Below are 21517 nucleotides of genomic sequence, written 5' to 3' on the forward strand. Positions count from 1 at the left end.
AACTAGGGCTCCCCAGGGAAACTGTTGACTCTAGGACTAGAGCAAATTAAATACAGCATGAACCTGATACATCTTGTGGTACCCAAGAAATAAAAAAGTGTTCAAAAACTGAAAGAAGGTAGAAAAGAACTTGAAGGAGCTCTCAATAGCCAAACATGGGACAATTTGATCAACAAAATAAATAATGAGAATAGATTATAACTCACAGAATAAATATCCATTAGCTCATACTGATACAAACAAAATAACTAAATAAACAAATAAATGGAGAGGAAGTGACAGCTCATCCTTACAGTAGAATTCCAGTCAACAAATGGAGTATGTATTGATGGAATTAGAAAATGACCATCAAGCAAACACCACAGTAATGACTACTGCAGTCAAGAACCATAAATAGAATTATCACATGATACAGCAATACCACTTCTAGCTAAATATAAAAAAAAAAAAATTTAAAGCAGGAGCTTGAAGAGATATTTGCACACTTATCTTCATTGAAGCATTTTTCACAATAGCCAAGATGTGGAAGCAATCCAAATGCCCACTGACAGAACAATGGATAAAAAAACTGTAATATATAAAGATAATGGAATATTATACAGCTTTAAAAAAAGAAAAAGAAAAAAATCTTGTCACATGCTATAACACAAATGAACTTTGAAGACATCAGGCCAAGCAAAATAGGTAACAAAAAGACAAATACTGTATGATTCCACTCAGTTGCTCAGTCATGTCTGATTCTTTTGTGACCCCATGGACTGTAGCCTGCCAGGCTCTTCTGTCTATGGAATTTTCCAGGCAAGAATACTGGAGTGGGTTGCCATTTCCTACTCCAGAGCCAACCCAGGGATCAAACCCACATCTCTTGTGTCTCTTGTATTGGCAGGCAGGTTCTTTAGCACTGGCAACACCTGGGAAGTCCCATAGGTAGCATTAAAGAAACAGAAAGCTGGAAAGGAGGTTGCCAACAGCAGGCGGGGGTATACATTTTCAGTTTTGAAAGATGAAAAATCTCTAGATATATACTGTTTACCAATGTGACTATATTTTACACTACTGAATTTGCATACTTAAAAATGGTGGTAACTTTGTTATGTGTATTTTATCAAAATTTTTAAAGTAATTATTACATACCATTTAAAAAAAAGAACCATCAATGGGCGCTAAAAGTAAAGAGCAAAAGTATGATGAGAAATCTGTACCATTTCAAAGTATCTTCTCACAAGATACTAATTACAAAGGGGAAAAGTTAACTTTAATTAATAACCAAGTGACCAAGGTTAACATCACCAGGAATAAGACATGTTGGCATCATGTATCCCCTGATAAAACACACTGAGAAGGAAACAATGTCACTTTTCCCAAAAATGCAAGGCCTTAATCTAATTTTAAGAAAATATTAGACAAACCCAAACCGAGAACCAAAACAGGAATTAATGGGGGAAAAAAACTGGAATAGGTATACAGATTATTTAATAGCATTACATCAATGTTGACTTCCTGGTTTCAATAACTGCATTATGGTCATATAAGATGTTAACATCAAAGGAAGCTAGATGAAGGATATATGGGAACACTACTATTTTTGTCATTTTTTTATGTTTTATTTCAAAATTTAAAAAAATTTTAAAGTAGACTCATCAAAGTATGATAGAACTTCAAGAGGTTATTTAGAAAAGATAGTTGAGAATCCAACATCCCTAGCCTTTTGAAAACAATAACAGGATTATAGCAATGGACATTACCTTAGAGATCTTCTGATACTACCATTCACCCAATGAAAGATACTTTTATGTCATGCCCCTAACACAGTCTTCCAATCATTGCTTGAATATTTCCAGTAAGAGTAAATTTACTTTGCCAAATATAGCCAACACATTCCATTACACCACAATTTTAGTTAACACAGGTTCTTCCTCATTCTGAGCCAAATCTGCCTCCCTCTCGGACATGCGCCTGAGGGTGTCATTCTGAGGCAGAGTTTTCCAACCAGAACTCAAAACTGGGAAGATGTACCAGTGAGGTACGGTCAACATGACAAAATGTCCAGTTTATTTACAATGGCTGAAATTACATCTTGTCAGCATGAGATAAACAACTCCAAGTCATTTACACGGATGCCTTGCTATAATGCTGTCCGAGAACCTAATACAGTACCTGGTACGTATTAGGTACCCAAGAAATGTTTATTGACTCAAAGAATGAGGCCCAAGTCAGAGACTGATAGCATGAGCTCCCCCTTCCACCTTCTTTGCACAAATTATTTATAAGTGACTTAGAGCTACAGGATAAATTCTATTAAAATTTGCTAGGACTTCCCTGGTGGTACAGTGGTTAAAAATCTGCCTGCTAATGCAGGGAACACAGGTTCAGTCCCTGGTCTGGGAAGATTCCACATGCCTCAGGGCAACTAAGCCCATGCGCCACAACTACTGAGCCCCAGCTCCGTAACTAATGAAGTTGCCCGCTCTAGAACCTGTACTCCGCAACTAAGAGAAGCCCAGGCGCCACGACTGGAGAGCAGCCCCTGGTCTCCGCAACTAGATAAAAGCCCAGGCAGCAATGAAGACCCAGCACAGCCAAAAATAAATAAATAAATTTTCAATGCATACACAGACAAAACCAGAACACAGTCCAAAAACTTCTGAAAAGAAATAGCTACCTGGCTATGTAAAGTAGATCTCTCTTCCGCACAAACATATTCTTCATTCATTCATTTATTGCCACCTCTGTGCCAGACTCAGTGAGAAGCCCAGGTAATACAGGGACAAACAAGACACTCTCAGAAGGGCAACCCTTACATACTAACTGAAGGGAATTACTCTGCATTTTAAGTATTTTAACATATTTATATAAGTAAATTACACAGTATATAATTTATACATCAAAAATAAATTTTCATTGCATTAAATATGAAAAAGATTAATGGCTACCAAAGGAATTTACATAAATTGGTAATAAAAATAAATTCCCAGTAGATAAATGAAGAAATGATAAAAGCATACAGTTTTTACAAACCAGAATACAACTGATAAAACACAGAAAAATGTTTAACCCTGATAAAGATATGCTAAGCAAAACAAGGTAACATTTTCTACCCAATTAGTTTAAATTAAAAAAAAAAAATCCAATTTAGGGACTTCCCTGGTGGTCCAGTGGTTCTGCCTTTCAATGCAGGGGACCTGGGTTCGAACCCTGGTCAGGAAACTAAGATCCCACATGCCTCAGTGCAACTAAACCCAAAAGCCACAACCGGAGGGTCTGTGCACAGCAACGAAGATCCCGCATGATGTAACTAAGACTCGAGACAGAAGATAAATAAATTAAAAAGAAAAAAATACAATTTAGGGGAAGTAAGGATGAAAAACTAGTTATATAAACATTGCTGGTGGCAGTATAAATTAAAACAACTTTTTGGAGAGGAAAATTGCTCACACCCTTTGACCTAGGGTGTACTCTCCTAGTTTATCCTTAATAAATAATTTAAAATAAGAAAAACTATACAGCAAGAAAATGGTAACCACATTAAAGTCTACTATGGCAAAAAAATTAGAAATAATTTTAACATAAATAAAGGCTAAATAAATAGAATAACATGTAGCCATTTCAAAAATTAATTATGGAATATGTCTAAAACATGAATAATGTCTGCTCTAATATGTGAAAAAGCACCAGAACATAAAATTCTGTAGATATTTGTTCAGGTACCTAAGGAAAAAATTAGTACACACACACATACTCAAAGACTGGAAAAGGACCAGCAGATGTTTTCAGGTTTGAAGTCATGGGTGATTTTTATTACCTTTATTATTGAATTATTTGTATAATTAGCAAAAATCAGGAACAGAAATCCTCAAGGAGGGTCCAAAGTAGACTATATTATAATGGATCAGGTGATCAGTGGTAAACTAAGGCCTCAAATAATTGTGCCTCTAATTTTATGTTCATAAAAAGGAAAAAAAGAAGCACTTTCTTACTCCAGGTAAAAGTGGTTACAAGAAAACTGAAGAAAGGTTAACTCTCAGATGAATATCTGGAAACACTCCCAACAGTAAAAATCATCAGACTGTACCATGGTATCCTAGGCTAAGTTCCACCACTGGGGTATTTAGAAGCCACGCCCTAGACACCATACAGTAAGGATCAGTCCTGAGCTGGCACCACAGAGACCCAGAAGTGGTCTCATGAGGTTTTTCCATCACACAATTTGGTTGGTTAATCTATAAATACATGACATTTGCACATTAACACTAAGGTTTTTTCATAGCAAGCAAAGGAACAACAAATCTTACCTGGAAAGTACCAGACAGAGTCCTGCCCCGCTGTCCCTGTGTACGAGATGCAAGTAGCAATCGGCTGCATCCTGGAACCCACTGGGAGATGCTAATCTGGTTTCTCTAGAAAAAGAAAAACATAGTTAGGAATCTATATCAGACTCCATGTGTAGAAGGCAAAGAGTGTATCTAAGTCTAGAAATCCTTCTAGAACAGGGCAAATGAAAGGAGAACTTCCAAAATAGGACCAAGGTTGCCCATGCTCATCTCTCCAAAGATAAAACGCACCCTTGCCTACCACAGACTAAAAGGATTCTGGTAAGAGCTGACTCAAACTGCAGGACATGAGCTTCCTCTCAGAACAGTAACAAAATAAACCTACTTCAGGCATTTTACGGTTAGCTTATCATTTAGTTTGTGATTCCTTTTCATAAATACTGATTTATCTGCTCTTCATAAAATCCCTTTACATGAAACAGTGCTGGCATCACCATTATCCCCAAAAGGATGAAGAAACTAAGGCTGAAATTTTTTGGGTGGGAAAATACACTTGGGCAACTTGACTTCCAAGACAAAGGGATACTAAATGGCTGTTAGAGCTATGAGTGAGGTCCAATTTTCCCCTCTGACATTAACTGACCTCAAAAAGGTCTCTGGACTAAAGTGAAAGGTTAGACTGGAGAAAGGAGGAGCTCCATCTTGCTCAATGAGAAGAATGCTTTATTTTATGAATCTGAAATGCAATCCACTGTATAAATGGCATCCCTGTACACAGCACTGGAAATCTCTATTCTAGGAACCCACTCTGGGGAGTCCAAGGGTTTCTCTCACATGACCTGTAGACCTGATAGGGCCATAATAAAGAGTGGATATACAAACTGTCTGAAAACACTTTGCCAAACATCAATTACAAAGTGTGTGTATGTGTGTGTGAGCTCGGTTGTCCAGTCATATTCAGCTCTTTGCAATCCCATGGACTGTAGCCAGCCAGGCTCCTCTGTCTATGGAATTTTCCAGGCAAGAAAACTGGAACGAGTTGCCATTTCCTACTCCAGGGAATCTTCTCAACCCAGGGATCAAACCCACACCCCCTGCATTGGCAGGCAGATTCTTTACCACTGTGCCACCTGTGAAGCCCCATCAACTACAATACTAGGAGTCAAAGATCCAGATTCTAGCTTAAAATCAGCTACTTTAATATAATCTTTAGAAGTAATTAAACCTCTATGATGCTCATTTTCCTCTTAACAATCATTAGTAATATTTATTGTTGCTGTTTAGTCTCTGAGTTGTGTCTGACTCTTTTGCAACCCCATGAACTGTGTAGCCTGCCAAGCTCATCTGACCATGGGATTTCCCAGGCAAGAATACTGGAGTAGGTTGCCATTTCCTTCTCCAGGGATATTCCTGGACTAGGGATCAAATCCACATTACTACTGTTACTATCCCATGTATATGGATAAAGAAATAGAAGTAAGGATAGGATAAGTAACTTCCCAAGATCACATGGTTAATAAGTGATGGGATGAAGATTTGAATCCAAGTAGCCCAATTCCTGGATCCAAGCTAGTTTATGGAATGAAAAGGTAAAGGAAGTATCTCCAAAGTCCTAGCTCTAACACTCTGTGACCTAGTCTTGAACCAATTAAAATACAGCATAATACTACGGGAAGAGTCCTGCACTTAGAAAGCACTGATTTGACTCACAGTTCCACTATCGGTGAACTATGAGTTTTCGTTGCCTCTTCTATAAAATAAATAAAAATCCCTACCTTTAGGATTTTAAGGGGAAAAATGTACTTTGCAGTCTGTCCAACTCAATAAAATATTACCTTGAAGCTGAATCTCTATTTCCTCATGAGTAGGCAGGAAGGGCCAGGGGTAATGGGGAGAGAGGTGTTAGGAATTTTAAACCTAGAGATGCTTTCCAAAGTATCTCATTTCTAAAACTGTGTAACTGTTTCTAACAGGCTACTCACAGCAACTTATGTTTCAAATGAAAATTAAAGCTTAAAAACAGGATTTTATTTCAGCAGAGGTGTCACCTGTTGGGATTGTTTTCAAATGAGATACAGTTATTGGCTTCTTGTTTACTAACAGCTGACACATTTACCAGATCATTCAGTGTCAGACAGTTCCTTTCCTAAAAATGTAAATATGTGGTAAGATCAAACTTCAGCAGATTCAGGCCCAAACACAGGGGGAAAAAGGGGTAAGAGGAAATTACAAGTAGGAACAATGCAAACTTTCGGACTTTCTGAAGAATTTCATCATGTTTTCCAACGTCAATAAAATTTCCTCTAATATTTGATTCTATCTGGTCTCATGCCAATACTACTACTTATTAGAAGAAAGAAGCAATCAGCTCTGTCCTTTCCTTTTCTAATCCTATAACAATAGTTATTTGTCCAAATCCTTAATTGAAACCAAGGTGTTTGAATTGCAAGCCTACCATTAAATAGCTATGTGACCATGAACCTGTTACTCAACACTCTGGACCTCCGTTTCCCCTATGTAAAAGTGAGAAGAGGGACTTCCCTGGTGGTCCAGTGGTTAAGAATCTGCCTTGCAATGCAGGGTACTTGGGTTCGATCCCTGGTCAGGGAACTAAGAATCCAAAAACCACGGGGCAAATGAGCCCATGTGGCACAAATACTGAGCCCATGCAAGCCTGCAAGCTCTAATTAGAAAGAAGCCAGCCTACATGCAGAATGAAAGATTCTCATGCCGTAACTAAGATCCGACACAGACAAATAAATAATTTTTCTTTTAAAGTGGTAATAATAATAGCTACCTCACAGGAGTATCCCAAGGACCACTTGTAAAAGCACTTAAGTAACAGTAAAACACACACACAAATGCTTCATTACTGCTATTAACAATTGTTACTGAATTATGTAAGAAACTTCTCTTTCCCCAGTAAACTATCACAGCAGCAAGAACCATTTTCTTAAAATATTGTTTTGAACCTGGAATTCCCTTTCTCAAAAGCCTGCGGTGCCTCTGTAGTCAAACACCTGATCTTTACCAACTGGACTCTTCTAGACCCATCAATATATTTACACACCCTGCCCTGCATTCTCCGCTCAGCAGTTCCAAAACCTGACTCATACTCCCTGCTTTGAGAATTACTGCTCCTCTCCACACAAGCTAATCCCTGTGCAGTCATTCCTCTGAGACTCGCTTCTTCACTTCTACCCAAACCATGAGCTCATTTACTTCAACCTAGAAGCCAAATTCTGGTTCTACTGACTCTACTAAGTCCTTTTCCCTTCCCATCTCTCCCAAAACTTCACTTATAAATATATAAATCTGTGGAAGTACTGATCATCCTCTCATAGGTACTAATGTATTAGGTCTACAACAATTAGCAAACTTCAATTCTCTTAAGTTCAGAAAAAATTTCCAGTGGTTTAAAATTATTATTTTAACTTAGAATAATATAAATATCATTATACGTGGGAACTGGTTTTATCATCCTTTTGTGTCATCAACATTTCAAAACCAAAATTTTAAAGATAGGTTTTATGTTTGCATTTCCTGTGCATTTGCAATTTACAGGTGATTTTACATTGTATTTCAAAATATTCTGACTAGCTCTTTTTCTGACTATACTTTAATCAACTCACAGACTGTTTCTTCATGTGGTTTTAAAGACATGCAGTACTTTACTTTGCTCACTCATGAGCTGGAAAGGACTTTACAGATAGTCGATTCTCCTATTCCCCACAGTTACGTTTTACAAAGTGACCACAAACAGAGTTAGCAAACACTGAACCACTGCTCCTAGGAGAAACAGAGGGTTAGGTTCCTGCAAGCCTCTGGTCACAACATTTTCATCAGCTCAATATATGATCTTGTTTTGTGTGTTTCTGTTTAAAGACACCTTATTTATTATATGTTAATTATGTCAAATATGTTGGTTCACTAACACTGAACTCGCAGCAAACAGAACTATAACTCACTCCTGAATAAAACTTCTCTAACATATGAATTTTCTCCATAAGAAACATCACAGCCTTCTTGCACTCAGTAACATTAGACAGCACTTTAGCACTACATGTGAGACACATTTTACACAGGCAAATCAGGAACAAAAGCACAAAAATGAAAAAAAAAAAAAAAAAAAAAAACTGCCACTAAATAGACTGAGAAGGATATCTGTTTACAGTATAAGAGCTGAAACAGAAAGTCAAAGTATCACCTCAGCCAGTAATATGCAAGTTACAGTCAAATTTTTCACCCCTCTGCACATGTCCACAAATGACTGCAAAAGCACCAGTATTGATTTGAATTACAAATAAATTTTAGAAAGTATGTAAATTCACAAATGCAGGATTTGAGCAAATCAGTAAATATATTAAGGATGAGGGGTCGGGTTTTTATCAAAGAAAGGAGTTAACCAATACAAAAAGGCAAAAGGATAGAATAAACCCTGTGCTAATGGCTGGATTTAGAGTAACTGGTATAAGTTTTTAATATACAGAGATAAAGAAATAAATATGTATGTGTATTTATGTATATGTATGTTGTTGTTGTTTAGTTGCTAAGCCGAGCCTGACTCTTTTGGGATCCCATGGACCACATCCCATCAGGCTGCTGTGTCCATGGGATTACCCAGGCAAAAATACTGGGGTGGGTCGCCATTTGCGTCTCCAAGGGATCTTCCCATCCCAGGGATCACAGCTGTGTCTCCTGCATCACTGAGCCACCAGGGAAGCCCAGGTATATGTATACACATACATATATTTCCTACACCTGTACTGATAAAGCCTGGAAGCAATGAAACCCCAGTTGCAATGACTACATGTAGCATCCAAACCTGGCTTCTAAACAGCGATATTTATTAAAAGGAGCCAGTCTTCTCTGGAGAAAAGTTGAATCCTGAACGGGGTTGAAGATCCTCAAACCTTAACCACAAATGTCTGGAATTATTTGATCTGTCTAGCACTTCCTTGGAAGATTCCATCCATCCAAGAGGAACTCTTTCAGTATGAAAACCACTTTCCCCAGGAGCTCCCCAGGAGCTCTTTGTTTTTGTTGTTGTTCAGTCGCTCAGTTATGTCCAATTCTTTGCAACCTCATGGACTGCAGCATGCCAGGCTTTCCTGTTCTTCACTACCTCCTGGAGTTAGCTCAAACTTCTGTTCATTGAGTCGATGATGCCATCCAACCATCAAAATAGAAGCAACTGTTAACTCTGTGACTGCCTGAGGCAGTAGATAATACTCGGGAAAATAATAGGCTAACCAAAAAGTTTAAAGGAGAATCAAGGAAATGAGATATTCATAGGGGCCTTGAAAAGCTCTGACACATTCCTGGGAATCTCAATGAGGCCATGTGGATGCTCAGGTCTGTGCACACACCCAGAAAAGGAAAGACCTGAGACTGCCCTAAAGTTCTCCTATCTGGCTGACCCTGAGGCACTGCACAATCAGGAAATGAAGGTTAAGGCAGAACTGTCAAATGACTGGCAGAATATTGAAAGCATGCTCCAAAATGCACACAGAGCCCCTCAACAAATACTGAGAGACCCACTGATTCCAGGCGTTTAAGGAAATCTTCATCCAATCAATACTTGACCACTAAGCTAACAGAGCAGAAAGCACACAACAAAGAATACAGACTTGACAGAATTAATTCAGAGAAGTCACTAAACAGAAAAGTAACAGCAAAGTCTGGGGAAAGTCCTGATCTCCAAAGCTGCTGCATAATATTATTTAAAATGTCCAGTTTTCAACAAAAACTTATGAAACACAATAAAACAAAAAAGTATGATTCATACAAGCGGGAAAAAAATCAACAAAAACTGCCCCTGAAGAAGTCTAGACATTAGACAAACTAAACAAAGACTTTGAATCAGCTATTTAAAAATTTTAACATCTAAAGGAAATCATGTCTAAAGAACTAAAATGAAATATGAGAACAGTATCTCACCAAATAAACAATATCAATAAAGAGAAATTTTTACAAAAAGCCAAATAAAAATTCCTGAGTTGAAAAAAACAATAAATAAAATGAACATGTCACTAGAGAAGTTTAACAGCAGATTTGAGCAAAAGAAAGAATCAGTGACCTTAAAAATAGATTGATTGTAGACTTTTGGATAGCAGCCATTCTGATTGGCATGAAATGGTACCTCACTGTGGTTTTGATTTGCATTTCTCTAATAATGAGCGATGTTGAGCATCTTTTCACATGTTTGTTAGCCATCTGTATGTCTTCTTTGGAGAAATGTCTGTTTAGTTCTTTGGCCCACTTTTTGATTGGGTCATTTATTTTTCGGGAATTGAGCTGCAGGAGTTGCTTGTATATTTTTGAAATTAATTCTCTGTCAGTTGCTTCGCTTGCTATTATTTTCTCCCATTCTGAGATTATCCACCCAAGAAACAGAAAAAAAATTAAGAAAATTTAACAGAGCCTCAGAGACTTACCATCAAATGTACCTATACCATCAAACTTACCAACATAAGTATAATGGGCATGTCAGCTGGAGAGGAGAGAAATTTAAAGAACAGGAAAAAAATATGTGAATACTGGCAGAAAATATGCAAAACCTGACAGAAAACAATCTATAAATTCAAGAAGCTCAACCTACTCCAAATAGGACAAATGCAGAGAGATACACAAATTAAAATATCACAATCAAGTTGTGGAAAGATATAAATCTCAGAAGCAGTAAGAGAAGGGACTCATTGTGTATGAGATCCTCAATAATATTAATAGCTGTACTTTTCAAAAAACCTGGGGGCCAAAAGGCAGTGAGATGAAATACTCAAAATGTTGGAAGTAGCAGAGGGGAGAATGTCAAACAAGAATTCTATACCCAACAAAACTATCATTCAAATGTGAAGGAAAAATTAAGAATATCTATATAAACAAAAACTGAGAGAATCTGTCAACAACAGACCTGGCCTACAACAAATACTAAATAGAGAACTACAGGCTCAAATGATAACTCAAATATTAAAGAGAGAATTTCAGGCTCAAATGATACCTTTGACAGTACAGCAACTCAAACCCACATGAAGAAAAAAATTGCACTGATAAAGGTAAATATTTGGATAAATTTGAAAATAGTATAAATATTTTGCCCATAATTTTCTTACTTTCATTTTTAATTTAAAAGACACTGCATAAAACAATAATTATAAATCTGTACTGAAGGGCACACAATGTATAAAGATGTAATTTGAATGACAATAATGGCACAAAGGAGGAGGGAAGTGATGAAGCAATATCGAATCATAATTTTTTATATATTATTGAAATCACACTGGTATTTAATTTAAATTAGATTATTAGAAATGAAGATATTAGCTGTAATTCCCAGAGTAAACACTAAGAAAATAACAAAAAATATAGTAAAACCTTACATCATATATAAAAATTAACTCAAAATGGATCTAAGACCTAAACATAAGGCCTAAAACTATGAAACTCTTAGAAGATAACATAAGAGAAACATTTCATGACCTTAGATTGGGCAATGATTTCATAGATATATTACCAAAAGCAGAGGCAATAAAAAATAGTTAAGTTGGACTTCATTAAAATTAAAAGCCTCTGTGCATCAAAGAATACTATCAGTAAAGTGAAAAGGCAACCCATGGACTGGGAGAAAATATTTGCAAATCATATACCTGATAATGGACTGACTAAAAACATAAAGAATTCAGACAATTCAAAAGCAAAAAAAATTACCTGATTTTAAAAAACGGGCAGAGGGCTTCCCTGGTGGCTCACTGGTAAAGAATCCACCTGTCAGTGCAGGAGACACAGGTTTGATCCCTGATCTGGGAAGATCCCACATGCCAAGGAGTAACAAGCCCATGAGCCACAACCACTGAGTCTGTGCTCTAGACCCCGGCAACTACCGAAGCTCCTGTACCCTAGAGCCCATACTCAGCAACAAGAAGCCACCACAATGAGAAGCCCGTGCACCGCAACTAGAGTAGTCCCCGCTTGCCACAACTAGAGAAAGACCATGCAAAGCAGTGAAAACCCAGCCAGAAATAAATAAAATTTTAAAACATTAAGAAAAAAAAGAATCCGCCAGCCAATGCAGGAACACAGGTTCAGTCTCTGATCCAGGAAGACCCCACATGCCTTGGAGCAATTAAGTCCATGCGCCACAAATATTAAGCCTGTGCTCTAGAACCTGGGGACCACAACTACTGAGCCCATGTGCTGCAATCATTGAAGCCTGTACACCTAGAGTCCACGCTCCACAAGAGAAACCACTGCAAGAAGAAGCCCATGCTCTGCAACAGAGGAGCCCCCACCCGCCACAACTAGACAAAGTCCACGTGCAGCAATGAAGACCCTGAACAGCCAAAAATAACTAATTATTTTTTTAAATGGGCACAGAACTTGAATAAACGTTTCTCCAAAGATATACATAAAGGCCAATAAGCATAAAAGAAATATGCTTAACAGCAGTAATCACTAGAGAAATACAAATCAAAACTATAAGGAGGTATCATCTCATACCCATTATGATGGCCACTATGATTTAAAAAAAAAAAAAAAAAAGGAGAGTGAAAAAGCTGGCTTAAAACTCGACGTTCAAAAACTAAAATCATGACATCCAGTCCCATCACTCCATGGCAAATAGATGGAGAAACAATGGAAACAGTGACTTTATTTTCTCAGGCTCCAAAATCACAGCAAATGGTGACTGCAACCATGAAATTAAAAGATGCTTGCTCCTTGGAAGAAAAGCTATGACCAACCTAGACAGCATATTAAAAAGCAGAGACATTACATTGCCAACAAACATCCATATAGTCAAAGTTACAGTTTTTCCAATAGTCATGTATGGATGTGAGAGCTGGACCATAAAGAAGGCTGAGCATCAAAGAATTGATGCTTTTGAACTGTGGTGTTGGAGAAGACTCTTGAGAGTCCCTTGGACTGCAAGGAGATCAAACCAGTCAATCCTAAAGGAATCAATCCTGAATATTCATTGCAAGGACTGATGCTGAAGCTGAAGCTTCAATACTTTAGCCACCTGATTCGAAGAACTGACTCATTGGAAAAGACCCTGATGCTGGGAAAGACTGAAGGCAGAAGGAGAAGGGGATGACAAAGGATAAGATGATTGGATGGCATCACTGACTTGATGGACATGAGTTTGAGCAAGCTCCAGGAGCTGATGATAGACAGGGAAGCCTGGCATCCTGCAGTCCATGGGGTTGCAAAGAGTTGGAAAGGACTGAGCAACTGAACTGAACTAATAAAAAAAAAACAAAAAAACAGAAAATAACAATGTCAGTGAAGATGTGGAGAAATTTAAACTCTTGTGCTTTGTTGATATAAATGTAAAATAGGGAGGGGGGATTGGGATGGGGAATACGTGTAATTCTATGGCTGATTCATGTCAATGTATGACAAAACCCACTGAAATATTGTGAAGTAATTAGCCTCCAACTAATAAAAAAAAATTTTTTTTAATGTAAAATAGTGTAGTTTCTGCAGTTTCTACTATTGTCAAAGAAAAGTAAAAATTATTACCAATGTCCAGAACAGCTCATAAAACCATAAGAAAGTCCCAGTGCACTACTTAAATGTTCAGTTCCTCTGCTAGAGCTACTCAGCAATAGCAGTGTTTCAGTTTACTCCTCCTTTCCCAAACCCACTGGTGAAGAAGGGTAAAAACTGGTCAAAAAGACAGAAAGAGGAAAAAGTAAGGTGAGACTAATGAGAATGTTCTAGGAATATTACTTTTCAGTGGTTCAATTTTTTTAATCTGCAAAATGAGGAGATAATAGTGCCTACCTTTTCAAACGGCTGTCATACAAGATTTAGTTAAGTTCACATATACAAAGTATTTAAGAGTGATTACTGCATAGTAAACACTCTATAAATATTAGCTATCAATATTATTGCTCTAGAAATCACAACTTCTTATTTCAATTACAACCTATATTTCAGTTCTCTCTCCTGAACACCAAATCTCCAGCTAGATTTCCCCAGTGAAGAACACTGCTATGAATTCACTCATCCTAGGCTGACCTGAACAGTTAGACTCTTCCCTCTTTCTCATCCTTTACATCTAACTCTCACCAAGCCTTGCAGACTGTCTCTCCTCAGTATCTTCTGAAACCACCCCTTATTCTTTAACCACATTGTCCCTGCCCTCTTAGTACAGGCCTTTATCACTTCTTCCAGGATTACTTTAGTTTCTCACTGACCATGGGGACTCTAATCTCAGCCCTCTCTGACTGATCCATCCGTTACATTCATCCCTGTTACAAGGATCTATTAAAACAAAAATCTAGTAGTAAATACATGAGTGTTTACTATGTAGAATTTTTTTTTTACTTTTTTTTACTTTCAAAATAAAATTTTAATTTCAATTTAAAAATGAGAGGAGAAACAAAGTGTTACCCCTGATCAAGGGTGGTTGGAAACAGGCAGACAAATACAAGAAAAGGACTGAAAAAAGGCACAAAGAAATCTGGGGGAGTGACAATATGTTCATTAATTTTATTATGATTATGACTTTTCAGGTGTATAACTTATCAAATTATACAATTAAATAAATGTGATTTACTGTATGTCAATTATTCCTCAATTTCAAAACTTTAAATAAGAAAAAAGAGTAAATGCATTAAAAAAAACCTTTAAAAATAAATCCTCCCTTTGTTTAAAATATTTCAATGGCTGCCCTCTGCCTTAAGATAAATCTCCAACTCCTAACACTAACATGCAAGGTAATGCCTCTTCTCCTGCCATTTCCCCACAAGGGCCCCTAAGTCCAGCCAAAGAGATTTACTTACAGCTCCTTGACTATCTAGCACAGTAACACAAGCTAATGCTTCTGCTCTATGCCCTTTCCTCTATTACCCATCTAAAGCTCTCTCATTAAGTATCTAAATGCTCATCCTCACTGTGGGTTAGCTGCCTTTCTACTCTGCTACCAGAGCACCTAGTTTAGACTTCTATCACAGCATTTCAAGAACTGTATTAGTAGTTTTCTTTTTTGTCTCTATTAGATTATAAGCATGAGAATAAGCTCTGTTTTCCATTTTTGGCCCATTGGAGAGTTCCCAGCGTGTAGTAAACACTCAAAATAGTTGCTGAATAAAAGGGAAGAAACGCACTTAAAATATCACTTGTATCAACTGATTCTTTGATCAACCCTATCAAATTTACCCTTAAGAAAACCTGAAGCTCAAAGAAATTAGTTGACTTGCTCAGGGCCATACCCATAGCTGGTAATGGGGCCAAGCTTTCAAACAAAGCCCTTCCGACTCCTAGACAGGTGCATTTTCCTTTTATTTGTGAATTCCTCACCAGGCCTAACCCAGATGCCTCTTCAGCATAAGGGATCAATACATATCTGCTACTTTCATTATTTACTGTCACTCTCTAGTCCCAAGTTGCTTTGTCACATACTACACTTTAACACATGATAAAACTTCAAAGAATTAGAGTACACAGTGTAAAGTGAAAGAGACATTTCTTATCCACTCTTGGTTTTTTACTTAAAAAGATGACTAGAAAGAGATTAATGGGGAGAGGGAGAGATTCAACTAATAGAAGCAGTTAGAGAGGTGGTTTCAATTGATGCTATCAACTAAGAAGAAATGAGCCTGCAACTGTCCACAAGCTCAGCAGCATGCTCAGCTGGGGCAGCCACTAACTTTCAAGAGGAGTCAAGCTATTTATTTCATATCTACAGCCCAACAAAATTCTCATCTTTCCCCCCAGAAAATATCCATCTTAAAAACACTTTTGACATCCTAGTTTCCATTTCCTCAGCAGTCCTCAGATCCAAATCAATTTCTGCCCTGGCATCAACAATTCCTTCAGTGAGTGACTTTCTGTTTGAAGGAGCTACTCTTCAAACAAACATTTACTACACAACAATAGAGGGCACTGTACTTTGCTAGGCTGACAAGAAATAAAAGAAGTAAAATGTGGTCCATACAAGCCACATATAAAAAGATTAGAAACAACTGTCCCTAATATCATAACTCAAAGGAAAGCTAAAGGCAGGAATGCAAAGAAATAGAGGAAAACAACAGAATGGGAAAGACTAGAGATCTGCTACAAAAAATAATGCCCTTGACCAAGTTTTTTAAAGACTTGCTGAAAAGTATAAACGCTCCCATCCTTCCATAACTAAGAACCAAGCTCTGTATCCTCCTAATTTTTGTTCTATTTAATTCCTAGAAGTAAGAATCCACTAGAAGGATAGAACTGTATCACAAGAGGTGCAGCAGATTCCCATATGGGTGTTAATTAGTCAAGTGTATAATAGTGAAAGTGAAGTCGCTCAGTCGTGTCCGACTCTTTGCGACCCCAACAACAGTAGCATACCAGGTTCCTCTGTCCATGGAATTTTCCAGGCAAGAATACTGGAGTGGGTTGCCATTTCCTTCTCCAGGGGATCTTCCCAACCCAGGGATCGAACCCAGGTCTCCTGTATTGTAGGCAGACGCTTTTACCATCAAAAATAGTTCTTCATAACTTATTTCATGCATTCTTTCAACAAATATTTAACACCTATGATGTGCCACACACTGCACTAGTTGTCCTGCAGCTTTCCCTCCAACAACCTATAATAGTATTCCACTTAGCTGCACGGTTAAGAATGAATCTACTTAGCTCTCTGATAAAGCCAGAGGATCTCAGAATTCGAAGAACCTGCAGATTTACGTCCTCATTTTGCGCCTAGGGACTCTGAAGCCCAAAAGTGACTTGCCCAAGGTCATCCTGTGCATTAGTGACAGAACAGGAATTAGAACGCAGATCTCTCTCTCTGCCTGAAGGGAAGAAGTCACGGCTGGTGACCGAGGAAAAGCAAGTTTCTTCAAACTTAGCTCTGAAGTCACTCTCCTCCCTTCTCCAAAGACGGGGAAGGCGCGGAAAAATCTAGGGTCGGGGGAGTGGGAAGCTGCCTCAGTTTCCCCGCAGAAAGCGGCCGAGTAGCCCCGCTACCGCACAGGCTCCGCTCCTGCACTCCCGTCAAGTTGTTCCCGTCCCGCCCTCTCCAACTCCAACCCGGGAGTCCGGCGGGCGACCGCACATAATTACTCCTTCACTCACAAGGACTCGCACCAGCAACGCCATGTTTCTCGACAACCATTTCCGGGTGAAGGATGGGCTTCCGGAATCTCCGCGGCCTCCACCCCTCCACGAGGTTGTCTTTTCGCCGGTTGGTGCCCGGCAACCGCAGCGCAGGCGCACGGAGGCCGCTGGGAGCACGAGCGCGCGCTTTCCCCGCTGTGCACGGGAAGGTAGGGCCCGGGCGCGCGGCTGGACAGCCGGAACGCGAACGCGCGCCTCCCACTCTGTCTAGTCTCTGTCAGGAGCGTCACAGAGGCCCGTGTCGTCTCCACAACACCAGTCCTCTGTGACATCTGCCTCGGGCTTTTCGTAGCTCTCTCCTCAACCCGCCTGACTCCTCAGCACTTCCTTGTCGGAGTTCCTCTTTCCCAAACTGTCCCCACTAGGATTACCGCCTTTTCATGAGCGGTTGAAAATTACAGGATCTTGGGGGAAATCCCAGCACTTTAAGACTCCCTGAAACGAGCCGGAGGAGAAGGAGGGACGTAGGACACGGCTGAGTCCTGAAATTCAGGGGAAGAGGGTGATCACATGCTGACTTGAAACCTGAGAAAGGAACGTTAGGGGTTTCTGGTTGGTTGGTTGCAATTGGGAGCATCTTTGAGTATTGATAGGAAATTATTGTAAAGTTGAAGAAGATATAGACGATGCAAGGATGCAAGACGTTTCCTCCGGAGGTGAGAGAGAATGGCTTTAGCCAGAAGACCTCTTACATTCATTGTACCCCAAGAATATTAGAGGAGAGAAGGTAGGTGTAAGTGTTCTTGGGGTTATGGGGAGCAGAGGGGCAGAATGTTGAAGGACTTCCTTACTTTTCATTCTGTCAACATATAGACCCATTGACTACAGGCCTATGACCGGTTCACTGTGTGCTGGACCTAAGACAGGTGTGAATACTGGGTCCTGGAGCTCATAGATGTGGTGGGAGGGCTGGGCACGCAAAAGTAAGCCAATGAGAAAAATAAAATAGCTTAAAATTGCGTTAAGTGCTATGAAGGAAACAAGGAGCTAAACTAGAGAGTAACATGGGAAACTACCCTTGATATGCCTTCTCCACTCAAGTGAGCAGTTTATGTGTTTGGAATTGAAAATAGTGGTATAGTGCTTCTACAGGCTTCCCTGGTGGCTCAGTGTAAAGAATCCACCTGCCAGTGCAGGAGCCTCCAGTTCAATCCCTGGGTCAGAAACATTCCCTCGAAAAAGAAATTACAGCCCACTGCAGTATTCTTGCTTGGGAAATCCCATGGACAAAGAAGCCTGGCAGGCTACAGTCCATGGGATCGCAAAGAATCAGACACGACTTAGTTGCTAAAGAACAACAAAGTTCTCCTACAGGGAAGTTAGGACAAGTGGCATCACATATTATAAACGATAAGAGCAATATTCTTGTTAATCAGTTTAAAGATGCAAATGTGATACAAAAACTATACAGGTTTGAAAAGTGAAAGTGTTAGTCACTCAGTTGTGTCCAACTCTTTGTAACCACATAGACTGTAGCTCACCGGGCTCCTTTGACTATGGAATTCTCCAAGCAAGAATACTGGAGTGGGTAGTTGTTCCCTTCTCCAAGGGATCTTGGCCATCCAGGGATCAAACCCAGATCTCCAACATAGCAGGCAGATTCTTTACTGTCTGAGCCACCAGGTTTAAGATCAAGTAAATAATTCACACAAGAGTTAATGAACTAAGATGTAGAAGACAAGAGAAAAGACTGATATTTAATTTTCTTTCTTATGGTTTCTATTTTCTCTTGGCAGGAGAATTTTCTACTCAAAGGATGGCAGATGGTATGAGACTGTAGTTCAGAAGAAGAAAAGTTTAACAGAGACTAAAAGAAAAAGGGGCCAGTGAAATATGGAGGATCTAGTTGAAGTTTGTAACTCTCTGCTTTATAAATTTTAATCTATTAATTTTAAATTAAAAGTCAGATTTATACTAAAACTCTCTTTTCTTAAAATTAGCATGTTACATATATACGGAATTTAGATAGATGGTGGCGATAACCCTATATGCAAAACAGAAAAAGAGACACAGAAGTACAGAAAAGACTTTTGAACTCTGTGGGAGAACGTGAGGGTGGGATGTTTTGAAAGAACAGCATGTATATTATCTATGGTGAAACGGACCACCAGCCCAGGTGGGATACATGAGTCAGGTGCTCGGGCCTGGTGCACTGGGAGGACCCTGAGGAGTCGGGTGGGGAGGGAGGTGGGAGGGGGGATCGGGATGGGGAATACGTGTAACTATGTGGCTGATTCATGTCAATGTATGACAAAACCCACTGAAATGTTGTAAAGTGATTGGCCTCCAACTAATAAAATAATATTTAAAAAAAAAAAAAAATTAGCATGTTACAGATAAAGCTAAAGCCCCTTTCTACCACCACCTTGAATCCCAACTTTCCACCCTCTCTAAAATTGAATTCCCTTCTAGGTTTTTTTTAATGCGGCAAACGTAATTGCGGTTTCTGACTGTGATTTTTAAATCAATATAACTAGGCTCAAACACAGCTTTATTAATCAAAGTGGGAACCATTACAATCAATACATTTTTGCCGATAAGAAATAAGTTTATTTATTCCTGTAGAGTAAAAATCTGTGCCTTGGGATTCAATGAACTCTCCTGCCAGGCAGAAATTTTCTGCCTCCTGCTGGCCATGAAAGCATTTTCCCTGCAAAAAGTTGTCAAGATAGTTGAAGGAAGTGGTAGTCAGTTGGTGAGAGGTCAGGTGAATATGACGGATGAGGCAAAACTTCGTAGCACAATTGGTTCAGTTTTGAAGTGTTGGTTGTATGACGTGCAGTTGATGTTGTCATGGAAAAGAATTGGGCCCATTCTGTTGACCGATGCTGGCTGCAGGCATTGCAGTTTTTGGTACATCGCATCGATTTACTGAGCATGCTTCTCAACTGTAATGATTTCACTGGGATTCAGCAAGCTGTAGTTGCTGGTCTGAAGGATCAGACCAGCAACAGACCACCAAACAGTGACTGTGACTTTTTGGGGGGGGTGCAGGTTTGGCTTTGGAAAATGCTTTGGAGCTTCTTCTTGGTCCAGCCACTGAGCTGGTCATCACCAGTTGTCATATAAAATCCACTTTTCGTCAATCATCACAATCCGATCAAGAAATGATTCTTTGTTGTTGCATAGAGTAAAAGAAGACAACACTTCAAAACAAAGATTTTTTTGATTTGCAGTCAGCTCATGAAGCACTCACTTACCAAGGGTGCTTTTTCACCTTTCCAATTTGCTTCAAATGCTGAACAATTATAGAATGGCTGACATTGAGTTCTTCGGCCGTTTCTCATGTAGTTATGAGAGGATCAGCTTCAATGATGCTCTTAGCTGCTTGTTGTCAACTTCGATGACTGGCCACTGCACTCCTCATCTTCAAGTCTCTCGTCTCCCTTGCAAAACTTCGTGAAGCACCACTGCGCTGTATGTTCATTAGCAGTTCCTGGGCCAATGTGTTGTTGACGTTGAGAATTGTGTCTGCTGCTTTACGACAGATTTTGAACTCAAATAAGGAAATCCCAATGCGGGGGACCCAGATTCAATCCCTGGTCAGGGAACTTAATCCCACATGCCACAACTAAAGATCTCTTGTGCCACAATGAAGAGCCAGGACAGCCAAATAAATATGTTTTTTTTAAATCATACATTACAAATATATATGTGCTGAGCATTTACCATGATCCAGACTCACCTAGATTCTGAAGATACAAGAGAGAATAAAACAAAGTTCCTGCCCTCATGGAGATTATATTTCAGTGGAGAAAGACAAGCAATAAGCAAATAAATATAATGTCAGGTATGGTAACTGCTAAGAAGGGTAGGAACAAGATATAATAGGGTGCTCTTTTAGATAGAATGGTCCAATAAGGCCATATTGAATTTGATCAAAATATGAATGAAATATTTCATTAGATAGAGTGACCCATGTAAAAGAACATGCTGGGCAGAGAGAACAGCAAGTATGAAGGTCCCAACATGAGAGAATGCTTGATGCTTCCAAGGAAGAAAAAGGAGCTTATCATTGGCTGGAGTCAAATGAATAAGGAAGAGTATGATAAGAGATGAGGTTGACGAGATGGTCCTAGGAGCCAGATCATGGGGGACCTTATTGACCATGGTAAAGACTTTAGATTCTATTCTGTGTGTTA

General features: G+C 39.0%; 1 protein-coding gene and 1 long non-coding RNA gene across 3 annotated transcripts in view; one reads left to right on the forward strand and one right to left on the reverse strand.

Annotated features, from left to right (window-relative positions):
• UQCC1 (ubiquinol-cytochrome c reductase complex assembly factor 1) overlaps window positions 1–17549 on the reverse strand; it is a 92365-nt gene extending 74816 nt beyond the window's left edge. The window contains exons 1-4 of one of the 2 annotated variants that reach the window (XM_065921881.1): window positions 17334–17361; window positions 11979–12035; window positions 10739–10764; window positions 4293–4397 (exon numbers count right to left, since the gene is read on the reverse strand). In XM_065921881.1, the coding sequence (XP_065777953.1) occupies window positions 4293–4397; window positions 10739–10759 (126 nt within the window). In that variant the 5' untranslated portion in view covers window positions 10760–10764; window positions 11979–12035; window positions 17334–17361. Of the gene's footprint in view, window positions 1–4292; window positions 4398–10738; window positions 10765–11978; window positions 12036–17333 lie in introns of both variants that reach the window. The other variant, XM_065921882.1, reaches the window with a different exon arrangement.
• LOC136159542 (uncharacterized) lies at window positions 17448–19295 on the forward strand. The gene is made up of 2 exons (XR_010661477.1): window positions 17448–18102; window positions 19112–19295. It is a non-coding gene; the product is annotated as an uncharacterized lncRNA (long non-coding RNA).
• The last annotated feature ends 2222 nt before the right edge of the window (window positions 19296–21517 follow it).

This window comes from Muntiacus reevesi, chromosome 2 (genome assembly GCF_963930625.1).
Source record: "Muntiacus reevesi chromosome 2, mMunRee1.1, whole genome shotgun sequence".
Classification (NCBI taxonomy): Eukaryota; Metazoa; Chordata; class Mammalia; order Artiodactyla; family Cervidae; genus Muntiacus; species Muntiacus reevesi.